The sequence below is a fragment of the Daphnia carinata genome, chromosome 5 (assembly GCF_022539665.2).
Source record: "Daphnia carinata strain CSIRO-1 chromosome 5, CSIRO_AGI_Dcar_HiC_V3, whole genome shotgun sequence".
Taxonomy (NCBI): Eukaryota; Metazoa; Arthropoda; class Branchiopoda; order Diplostraca; family Daphniidae; genus Daphnia; species Daphnia carinata.
The window spans coordinates 841082-853354 of record NC_081335.1 but is presented as its reverse complement, the minus strand read 5'-3'; the positions used below and the strand labels follow the sequence as shown (position 1 = coordinate 853354).

The following is a 12273-nucleotide window of genomic DNA, read 5'->3' as shown; positions in this document are numbered from 1 at the left end:
CTGCGGTCGGGTCGTGTATACGGGATTCACGCTTGGCTAAGCTACCTGGCCTTCCTTTTTTTTTTTTTTTCTTTCCCCCTTTTCTCTCTCTCTCTCTTGCTCTCCTGTTTTGGCTAGTTATACTTGAAGTTGTTCTCCTCTTATTGTTGTACAATATTTCCCAGTTTTCGTTTCAATTGTATTTCATCTTTTTCTTTCGTCATTTTAATCTCTTTTTTTGATCTTTTTCATTCGTGTTTTACTGAAAGTTCTAGTTCGTTCCCTAGTAGCAGATATTTTAAAGCATCCTCCGATCTTTTCTGCATATTTAAATGACAATCAAATATTCAAAAGAGCCATTCTGTGTAGAGTTTTGACGAGGAAAAAAAAAAACGTGAAACTAAATTAACGAAAGAGACTAGTCAGAACTGGTAGAAATAGAAAAGACGTATAACGTATAGATATTTAAATTTACACACGCAACAATAGAGGAAAGTGTAAAGCAAAAAGGGAGAGGAAAAAGTCCAGGGAAACAGACAGAGAAAAATGTTTTTCTTTTTCTTTCCAAAATGATCATTTGATTTTTGTTTTCTAGCTTGGGCGTACCGAATATTTGTGCCGATCATTGACATTTCAGAGGAAAGCGGAAACCGGAAACGAATACAATGTCACAGAAGGAACAGAATATAATTATTTTTCAAAAACAAAAACAAAAAATGACCATGTCAATCTGTTGGCAGTTAACTACAACCTCCCCCTTTAATTCCATTCCAATATACGTGGACTCTACTTTTCAAAAATTAAAAACTTGAAACTTTAGCGATGAAGATCATTGGCTATGATGATATATGTCATTAGATGTTATATAGCTGCATGTTCCCAAACTTGTGCTTGTTATTTTATATGTACTCCTCCCTGCTACTATTGTAGAACACATACATGGCGGGTCGCAGGTATAAACAACGCAAAGCTTCTCTTTTTTTTTCTTTTCTATTTTTCGTCGCATGTACTGAAACTGGGGTGGAGGTCTATACAGAAAGGGAAGTATAGGTCTCGTTTGACTTTTTTTTTTATTTTATTTCGGTGTGTGTGTTCGTGCGGATGTCCTGTCCCGGTCTATCTGTGTAAAAAAAGGCGGACGAATCGCGTGGTATGTTCGCTGTCGTTGTAACACGCGACTTGATCATCGCACCAAAAGACGAAAGGAAATTTTCAAAAAGAAGACTAGAATCATTCGTGACAGTCGAATTTTTTTTTATTATTATTTTCTTCTTAGTTTCACTCACGAGATCCCTCTCCTTGATTTTCTTAACTCTTGCCTTTGTATAATATAAATACGATGTCTATTATTAGCTCCAAATGTACAGCGAACAAGAATATTCCTTGTAAAGGATCGATTTCAACAACTTTCGAGAACACATGAAACAAGAAAGATGATGACCTGACATGAAATCTATCAAAATAAGTTTTTCTTCTATTATTATTATTTTCTGTATGACTTTTGAAGGATGTCTGAAAAAAACAAACAATGTCCACCATTGCCAAAATGTTCGATTGCGCCTCTTCCTGTACACCTTTGAATGTTCGTGCGTGTTATGCCTATGCAAGTCTGTAAAAACAAAACAAAAAAAGGGCAATCAACGATTCATCGACGTAAGACTGAAAAAGATGTTACACAGGGCGTGTACATGTCCCCACCGAAAAACGGAAGTGGCTGCTGACTGCTCCCTATAGGTTGTTTGTTGCGCACACACCGTGCGAATTATTCTACTCTCCCTCTCCCGCTCACCGTGTACGGGTGTCGTCCTCTCTACCCGACAGAGCGTAACCTCAACGGCTTAGGTTTCTCTTCTTCTTCTTTTTTTTATTTGCCGGGACTTTTTTTTTTTTCATGGACTAAAATTTCATCGTAACGGTGAAGTTTTATTTTTATTTTTTACCTGATTGTCTTATACTGTTTTTTTTTTTTCTTTATTAAAACGAAAAAGCTTTAGTCGATACAGTTCGATATCGTTCACTGAACACCAAATAATTACGGGACAACGTAAAGCAGCCAGTTTTCTTTCTTTCAGGCGTGACTCTTAATGTTCTCCCCGCTGGACAAAAAAAAAAAAATAATCGGGAAAAATATATAAAATGGCGGGGGCGTTATGATGAACCGCTCCCGATGATTAGACGAACCAACCTCAAAAGAACGGAAGACGTTAGGCTACGATCAATGTCCTCAACCGAAAAATAGAGTCATCCCATTTCCTGTGTCTGACGTCTCTTGTTTCACTCTTCTTTCTCTGTTTAAAACTTGCGCTGACCTTCATCAGTTTTCAAATTTTTGAAAAAAAAAAAAAAAATTGGTGCGTGCAAGAGTCATCGTAACAACAAAAATAAAATCATTGTATTGTAGATAGACGTCCGACTGGCGGACGAAGGCCACCAACAACATCCGCGCGGGTGATAAAAAGTTTAGACAAACCCAGAAAATGACAAGAACACAACAATGAGCGGAAGTGACTTGTGATCGGGGTTGGGCTTTTTCCAAAATACAGCCATGTGTGTAATATAACAATCCCTCTACAAACACACTATGTAAAGGGGGGGGGGGGAATCAAAAGGAGCCAGTTCAAAGGATCTACTGTGGAGATGTCAATTGAAAAAAGGGCGTGGCTGTCATTTGCTCCGGTTGACGTAATACCCCCGCACAATTTCTTTTTTTTTTTTACAACATTAAAAAATAAATATCTTAAATTTTACGAGAAAATAATTTGAATAAAATATAAAACGGCAATAACATCGAGATGGAATAACAATTAAAGAGCTGGTTGTTCGTTTTTGGCGTGATGAATAATAACCTGTCAGGTTAGATTATTATAAGTATGTAGTCACCTGGAGGGTAGGTTCTTGCGAGTCAAAGAGGGAGGGCGATGTACAGATGTACGAGCCACACCAACGTGACACAGACACTAATTTACCATAGAACCCCAGCAGGTAACCAAGCGATCGGATGAGCGATGTCCTGCGTGTTCGTGCCTGAAAACAAGTTTTCCCAACCCCATAATCAGTGAAATAAAATTCAAATCAATCTATTATAGACACCTATTTTTTTTGTGTGTGTTACTGAAATCAGAAGAAGTTCGTGAAGAATTGTCTTTATCTGTGTGCCGTTCGTGCGCACGAAGAAAAGACGTGGAACATCAAAAGCTGAAATTGTATTTGCAGATAGGGTGACATTGTCCTGCTAAACAAGAGAACACGCTGGAATCAACCCCAAGAGTGATCCACAATCCGTGAGATTCCGGGAAGACGGAAATCGATCCAAGTCAAGGTGTATATGTATATTTAAAAAAAGAAAAATGGATACCAATCGCAACGTAAAGTATGAAACAAAAACAGCTGCATCGGAATGGATGCCATAGATCAGATGTTATTGTACATAAAATATTTATCGTGAAACGGAGCGTGTACGCTTATGCAACGCAAGAAAAGGCAGCACCAGTTAAAAGACTCCTACGTCTATGAGGTCGTCTCAAAGATCGATACAAGAACCCGAGTAAAAAAAAAAAAATACTCACAAGATACTCCAAAGGGTAGCCGAGGCCCCATCCGCCCTCCACGTATACACCAGGTGTGTGCATAATTTATCTTGCAGTAGCAGGGGGGGGGGAGTAGCTAACCCACCATTGCTGTACCACCACATTTATATACGGATCGATAAGAAACACAATGGCAACAAGGGCTAGTGTAGAAACAACAATAAAGAAAAGTGTTTAACTTGCAATCATTTGATAGACAATTAAAATTAAAAGAATATACCTGAGGCAATGGAAAGGTGTGGATGATGTCGCTGTGTGTGCGCATTTAGTTATTAAACGCAGCTTTCAGTATGTAGTGTGTCAGTGGTCATAGTTATGGAATTGAATTCCGATTAAGTTGATTTTTATCAAAGCTATTCTTCTTCGATTTAGTTTTATTGATTTATCATCGTCCAGCAATTACTTTCGTAGAAAATTCAACCTGCACGTAAATTTTGAAAAAAAATCTTTCGTCTGTTTGACTGGCTATTGTAGAGCAATCGTAACCAATAGGAAAGGCGGATGTACTGTCCCCAAGCGAATAATAACTTTCTTCCCTGCCCCATATACTTCGCGTGAGTTTTTTGTTTTTTGTTTTTTGTTAGTCCCCGGGATTGGCTGCTTCAGTTGCATTTCCCTTTTTTTTCTGTTATGTTTTTGTTTTCTTTTTGCCAAATGCTGCCTTTTCTACGTGAGCCAATCCAGAGGGGCCGCTACGGCCACGAGCTAGAGTCTATAACTTATGCATTGGAAGTCTTCGATTGCGTGAGTGACTAGAAATCCATATAGACACACACACACACACCAAACAGCTCGGCACGAAACATACGCGTGCTGTGCAAGTGAGTGACCTTTTCTCCTTTATTCTTTTCTTTCCCACTTTTATTTTTTTTTCTCGTTCCTATTTTACTATATAGCGATGACGAAAACACGCACATACAAGACGTTGTTATGGCAACCCACTTCATTTAACATGTATACACAACAAACAATAAGACAGAAGCTTTTCAGTATCCTCAATCATCGAGGGGGGGAATTACCTCCATGAAGAGAATCAGCACAGCTCACCTGTTCTGTGATCTATTAAATAAATAGGGCATTGATTAGACGTGATCGAAATCATCGAGACTTCTCCTATGGAAACTCAGTGATCGACGGGGTCGAAATCTGATGAATACTTAAAGCGATGAGTATAGAATGACGTCCATCGCGACGTCACGAAACGTACACCACGAAAATCGAATTGTGAATTATTAAGAAAAGTGGGGCGAGTCTGGACATGGTAGCGACTGCTTTTGTTATGCATTTCGATTCGAGTTATTTCAAAAATACATGCTGCCAATATCAAGGTAGTGTAATCAAATAAAGAGTGAATGTATTTCAAATGTGTGTGCATTAATAAAATATCATCTTTTCGATAGCTGAAATAGAGATAAATCTAGAATGTGGTATAGAGGGCAAATGTTTAAAGATAAAAGATGGGGTATTATGCGGTATATAAAGAGGGGTGGGGTAAAATGTCGATGAGTATATTAAAAAAAAGGGGAGAAAAATGAGCGGGGGAGGGGGGGAGACTAAAGCTTAGTGTGCTGTTGTTGTTGTTAAGGATCTTCGGGAATGATGTCGTCGGCACTTAGGTAAGGCGGAAAGGGTGTGGCCGCCGTGGTAGTGGTTACCTGAGGCAGCATCCTCGGAAAATCGTGAGGTCTTATCTTCAATTCGACCGCACCTAAACGAAAATCGTACAATCAATATAATGAAATGTGTTTTGTCAGGTGTTTAGCGGTAAAATGAATTACGAAGGGAATAATCGCCTCGCCACAATTCCCAGATAATTCCACGGAAGTAATCGTTTTCGATTGGATTCAAATGATATTCTAGTTAAAGAAATAAAGATCATTTTTAACGAGGTATTTAAAAAACAAAAACAAATGAAATTGATTGAAATTTCAAACCTCCATTAAGATTGGCTTCAAAGCAACTATTGCCCGTTTGATGATCACCAACCAAATGATGATTCCAAAGACCAAAGTACCAAACAAATGAAATCAGAATTACTCGTATTGAATTTTATAAACAAACAGCCATCCAAAATAAATTTATAAATTTAAAAAAAAAAGGGAAAGCTAATGTTATGAATTTATATTTTTTACCTGTAAAACCACCAACCGCCTCCGTAGGCCGGAGCGCAGGGACAGCAGGGCTATCCGGGATTCAGATGAAAATAATTAAACAGCCAAACAAAAAGAAGGAAAAAAAAGAAATCAATTAATCAATGCATCCGTGCAATAAACATTTCCATCGCAACAACATCCTGTGTTAGTCCCAGTTTCGAACGGAAATAGTCACAGCTTTAAAAAAAAAAAGACACACTCACAGGAGCCTCGTCATTGTCCCGATCGAAAGTGCTGAAAGCGTAGCCGTTGTGAGAGCCTAGAGAATCGGTGGCGTTGCCTTGGTAGCCTTCGACCCACAGTCGATAAAGGTCCTCTTCGCTGTCCACCCTATTGTTTTGTTTTCAATGTGTGGGTGTTTGGAGTTGAAATTCGATGCAGAGATCCGGTACATCAAATAATAATTAAAAAAAACAAAACAATTAATTTAATAAAAAAAAAGGGAATGTTAATGACGAGGAAATCAAGAGCCCAGTTCAAAATGGTGCGCACATTACGAATTAACATACGGTGTGCGAACAGAGTTAAGATTATCGACTTATTATTTAAAGTCAAGAAATACACCTGCGAAAAAAATGACAATGTACGATGGATTTAGTATCTCCACCTACGACCGTGTAGTTAACGACCCAGTTCGCTCGAGCCACACGTAACAAGAGGAAAAGTTGGATATGGAGGGGGGAGGAAAAGTGGATAAAAAAAAACATGAGGATAACAGAGGTAAGCAACAGAGAAGGAAAAAGGAAGTCGAGAAAAAAAAATAATAATAACACTAACATACACGACCCGGAACGGATGATGGCGTCGCCAATAGCATCACGGCGTTCAGGTAATTCTTGAGTTTAGTGTTTCACGTACCGTATATAAAGTAAATATATATATGCATGCTTTATAAAGAGAAACATATTGTATCAATATTTTCTCTCCATTACATGACGGTTCTGTACATAGCAATTTGCATGTTTACCTAACTTTCAAAAACTATTTGTTTTTGATCCAGTTGAAACGTTCCCTTTTCTTTTAAGGGGGGGTACCAACCACCTAGCGGAAGATATACGAAACTATCGAACGGTAAGTCAGGCTAACAAAAAGAGCCTGGGAGAATTTTTACAAGAAAACCAAAAAACAAAAGGAAAAAAAATAAAATGTCAGACAGTCAAAACAAGCGACGAAACGGAACGGAGAATTGGAATCCGTCGTCACGGAATCAAAAGACTTTGTTGTTTCCTTCGTGATCAGTTATACATCGGAGCCTATCTATTCTTCGTACAGTTTGGACGTGTCTGTACCTGCGATCCATAACCTCGGTGCTACACCATTCCTCTTGTTTTTTTCTCATTTACATTTTTTTCTTTCCCACTCCAGTAAATCAAAATTGAAATGGAAAAGAACAACAACACCCCTCTACGTGGAAGCTATTGTTAAGAGAAATGTTTTTTGTTTGAGGATGTTGTATGACGAACGCAATTCTTTTTTCTCTTTTTGCAACGGAAAAATAGCGGGAGGTGGAGTGAGCTATCCGAAATCAATCGCCGGAGGGGGGTAAAACGAAGAGAGGCCATTTTCTTTTTGTACCTGAACGATTCGTAATCGGCGTAGACATGGCCGTCCTCAAAGTCCCAGAGTTCCACGCGAAGTACCACGTCGTGTTCGTTTGTTAATCTACCACACAAAACGAGAAAATCATGAGACCTTAGAAAAAGAGAAAATTAAAAAAGAAAAATTATTCTTGTCATCGTAGAGTTTCGTTTGACCGGCTTGCGTATCTCGCTGATGATTGAAGTTGATCAACATTTGTAACGTGCGAAAAGTGACATCTACTAATGAAAAAGAAACCTGTGGATAAAGTCGTTGCCGAACCAAAACTCGCGATCCAACTGTCCAAATCCCAGTTTATAGTCACGCCAATTGACTGAGAAATTCTCCCTGGGCAGACCGTAATCTCCTCGCCGCTGGATCACCTATAACAATGTTGGTATCCGTTTTCTCATTTTAAAAAAGAATGCATTTACACATGTTACAGCAATATCAGCAAGCCATCAATCTAAAAAGAACACAAAGGGACAAGGCTTTCGCTCCTAATATGTATATAGGCCTAATATAACATGTCGGGGTATATTGTCTAGTCCTACTAATATACTGCTGGCACCAGCACACACTACATAAAAATACAGAGGGGGGGGGGGATTGCAGGTATATATGGAGGCGATTCACGCACGAACGCAATTCCCTCCTTTTTATTCAATTTGATTTTCTTCTCCGATGTTGGATTTTCAACGACTTACATGTATGAATTGGACAGGTGATCGCTTCTTCTGCGGATTTAAAACTTTCAACTCCCATGTGAAAAGATATAAAAGACCAAAAATCCCCCCCCCCCTCTTCGATTTTTGTTTCCCCTACTCCCTTTTATATACTCGATGAAACAGAGAAGGGTAAGAGATGAGTCACGCTATAAACGTATACAAAGCGGGACCGGGGGCTCTTGTTTCTCGACGTACAATCACATTAAAGTTGACACGATTTTCCCTTATCGCTGCCATGTAGATAGCCTAATAGTTGAGTATCTACAATGGTTTCTATAGGACATCGCATGACCCTGCGTGAAATGAAATTCACATGGCAATAACGACGATCATGCGACATTTTACCTGTCAACGACGTATACGAAATGATGGCAAATTTCGACTGCATTAACTAAGAGTTTAGGGCACATGGTCAGGCCTATTAGCAGTGCACTTAGCGAAGCTTATCGTTGCCCATTACGAATGATGGCGAACGGCGTAACGATTCAAGTTCTCGGTTTATAGGAAGGCCTTTCCAATTAGTTGGTGTCGGATAGACGGGCCAGGTAAAAAAGAAATATACCTGGTAGTTATCCTACACGTCGACTAATTGAAATCAGACCAATCTGAAAGAATGAAAAGATCGAATAGCCTTGTGTGCATATTATGCTATTTTTTCCCCTTCCTTTTTTTGTTTTTTTAATATATAAAGGCTAATAATAGATGAGCTACAGCTCGGTTATTAATTCGTGTCGCATTACGGTCGCTTCCGGCTGCTATCGTTTCTCCTGTACCTATCCACTGGAAGCCGTTCTAATTAGGGTAATGCGACTACATGGAAACCTAGGCGACCTAACGTCATTGTTTCCTATTCCGGAAGAGATCCTTTTTCTGGATTTTTTTTTTTTACGATTCACTTCCAGGAATGAAAGGTACGAAATCAAATAAACGAGTAGAGAACTTTGTGTTACCGTCCATCCACCGCCATCTGTTGTCATGTCGCAGAACCTCGTGTTGTAATCGCGACCGCCTTCGTTCAATTCTTTGCCCGACGCCAGCGAATAAACGCGCGTTTCCGTCTCACCGGCCAGTCGTAAATCGTGACAACCACGAACTCCGATTTTTCCGCTTTGACCAATGTGGGCTGATACGGAAGGCAGAGACTGCGGAATCATTTTGCCACCGCTGCTCGATACGTTACGCATCGTGTCGCGTTTACCCGTGTCGGGCCCGACAGGCGTGGCTTGTCCTTGCGACGCTATGGCGCCTTCGGTCGTCGACTCTTCGTCGCTGACAACATTCGTGCCGTTGGAGCTGTTGTGGATTGCCAACGATTTCTTCCGCTGACCAATGCAAGTCTGACGGATGCGTTCCACTCCTGATGTCATCTGCTCTTTGAACGAGTCACCCATCTGGCGGATGAGTTCGGATTGAGTGTGCTTTAATCTAGTCTGTAGATCAGCTTCGCTCACGCACTGATTCTCATCCGTTTGGCCAGCTTTAACTGCTTCGCCTAAGGCTTCGACGCTTCTAGTTAATCCTCGCAGTCCGACGTCGTTGCCTCGACAGCATTCCAACAGCGCTGCCACGTCGTCTTTGAGTTGCCTGATTTCCACGTCGCGCCGGATCACCATCGAACTGGCGTTGGCTATCTTGTCCAGCTGGCCAAACACTTTGTCTAAAGAATTGAATCGTTGATTGGCCCGTCGCACGGGCTGAAGCATCCGACGCCATTGTTTGACGAAAGCTCGTTCCGCCTGATTGATTCCGGATGACGGTCCTGCCCCGCCATTGTCACCAGCAGCAGATCCAGACGGATAATCCGAGTCTCCATCATCGTAAACGTCTTCCGAATTATCGTCCATCGATTGGGCCATCTGTTGCTTGCCGCCATTTTGCCTTTTACCCGTAGGCATTTTGTCCAGGATAAAATCGACTTTGCCCGCCACATCGTTGACCACGTCGAACGTTTTCTTCTGCAGTTCCAGCTCCTCTCTTCGGCCACTGATCAAGACGGATCGCTCTTGATTAGTTCCAGGTGAATGATCTGATGTGGCGATTTTATTCACTTTGATTTCAATGTCTTTCAATGCGCTGAGGACCCCGCGGCTCGTGTATTCAGAGAACAGCGGCGCTTCACCGACACCCGAAGTCGATAGGCCTCCGTTCGCTCCAGGGGTGTTGATCTTCCGCTGGATTTCGGCCACCCTGGCATCCGTTTCTTCTAGTTTTATCATCAGCTTGGTCAATCGATCATCTAACGGCATCAGAGTAGCCATTTTCTCGTCCAGGATCTCCCATTTTTCAGCTCCCCTAGCCCATGCGAAGATTAGATTCAAGTGTCCTATTAATATTCAATCGTTTACATAACAGACCTGCTGAGGATGTCCAGTTTCTTGTCGACAGACTTGATCTGCTCGTTCCAGGCGGAGACGTGCAGCTGGAACGTGTCCCAGACATGGGCCCTCTCCTGCAAATTCTTGACGTTGCTATAAGGCCGAACCGGAGAAACAATGGAAATTAATCATTGAAAACTTATATAATTGAAACGAAAGACTTTACCTGTCAATGTGAGCAAGAGAAGTGGCGCTGCTTAACAAACGCGTCTCTAACTTGTTCAGGTACAGGTCGTTGAAGCGTTCCATTCGCTCACCCACTGTTTCCATCATAACTTTAATCCGAGAGATGTCGTCTCTCATGACCGTCATAGGGTCCAGGAGGGCCGCCTGACTCAGGTCCACCAACAAAGTGGCCAAAACAATCACTAACATTGCCAGCATGACGATAGATCGTCTGCCCTTCTTCTCGGGCTTTATTCTTTTCTAGTTAACTACCCGTCGCGTGTCCTCCTCGGAAGAGCGTGAAAACGTTAAACTATCCCGAAAATCAATTGAATTTCCCGCGTGAAGGTTCGATTCTCCCTCTTTGGCTTTTTTCGTCGATGCCGTTCCAGACATTCACGACAACGTGAACCGCTTGAGTTGCTGACAGAGCCTTTTCTTCGTATCCCCTTTCCCCCACCCCCCCAACCCCCCCACCCCCTATAACAGCTGAGCACGACTCGTTGCTACTCGTTCACTTTCTCACGCTGTCCGTATTTTTGCTGCTGCTGCTCCAGTTACGATAACAGACGATAAGAAATCCAAAAAATTCCTTGCGCTCCTCTTCGTCCTTCAGCCAACTTTGCTGCACTCACAATCGAATCAACGTTTAAGGGAAATGATTTTGACTAAAACTGGACAAAAAGACCACACACACACCACAGATACACAGACACACACTAGCGATTCACAGAACTTGAACTAGTGTCCAGGGATAAAGAATACTGACCGTTGGGGTGATGAATACGTTTCCGAAAATAAATAATAATAACAATAAAAATAAAAAAAAAAGGGGGGGAGGAAGAAGAACTGAAACTGGTGTGTGACTTGCAAGTGAAAAGCGCGCGTTGACGAGTTACGAAAGAAGCACTAGCACTAACGAGGATCTCTTTCTCGACTGACTTTGCCTACTGCAGGGTTGTTTGGAACTTCAAACTTTGAACTGTTCCCAAAACTTGTTTCTCCCTCTCTTCATCGCCCGCCCACCCTCTCTTTTTCAGATTTTCTTTGTTTATTTATTTTTTCTTCTCATTTCTTCTTATTTTCGTTCGCACACACTAAGCCAAGAAGAAATACAGAAAAAAGCCACAACAAAACAAATAAGGAAAAAAAAGGGGGGAATAAACAACGTTTGTGTGTTGATGGTTTACACACACAAATACAAACGAGATGAACGTTCTCATCATCCGGCACACACATGGAAGATTAAACGGATTCATCGACACACACAGACGCTTAATCGTTAAAGGCTAAAATGGCACACATCATTCGCTGTCATTAACAATTTTTTTTTTTAAGAATTAAATTTAGTTCGTCCCGTTTTGCCAACAATTAAACGCAATAGCGATATGCGCAACAATTCCGCATCCGGAATATGCATCAGTCATTGACCTACTCTCTTTGCAAAGGGCGATGACACTAACAAGCACATTAGCTGATTCGTTCTGCAGCAATCGCGAAAATCAAAGAGCAAATGTGTAGTAACCGAAACTCCCACTATTCTTAATTTAAAAAGATGACGGCCGACTTTTTCTTAAAATTTAATCTACGTATATTAATTTAAAGCTTTGCCGCAAGCTTTTTGATTACTGTGTGTGTGTTCATCTAATTAGAGCGAGCCTTGCTGGCTGTAACATTGACGATCTGCAACGCCCAATGCTTAAATCTA

At 41.1% G+C, this 12273-nt stretch overlaps 1 protein-coding gene across 1 annotated transcript; it reads right to left on the bottom strand.

Moving 5' to 3' along the window:
• Positions 1-4898: 4898 nt before the first annotated feature.
• LOC130696256 (angiopoietin-4-like) lies at positions 4899-11003 on the bottom strand. Its single transcript, XM_057519345.2, has 10 exons — positions 10567-11003; positions 10380-10493; positions 8976-10317; positions 7556-7680; positions 7295-7381; positions 5923-6049; positions 5699-5748; positions 5501-5526; positions 5345-5422; positions 4899-5274 (listed from the first exon to the last, which is right to left on the bottom strand). Exons 1-10 carry the CDS (start codon positions 10782-10784, stop codon positions 5147-5149), a joined length of 2295 nt encoding a protein of 764 aa, XP_057375328.1. The 5' UTR covers positions 10785-11003; the 3' UTR covers positions 4899-5146.
• Positions 11004-12273: the final 1270 nt, after the last annotated feature.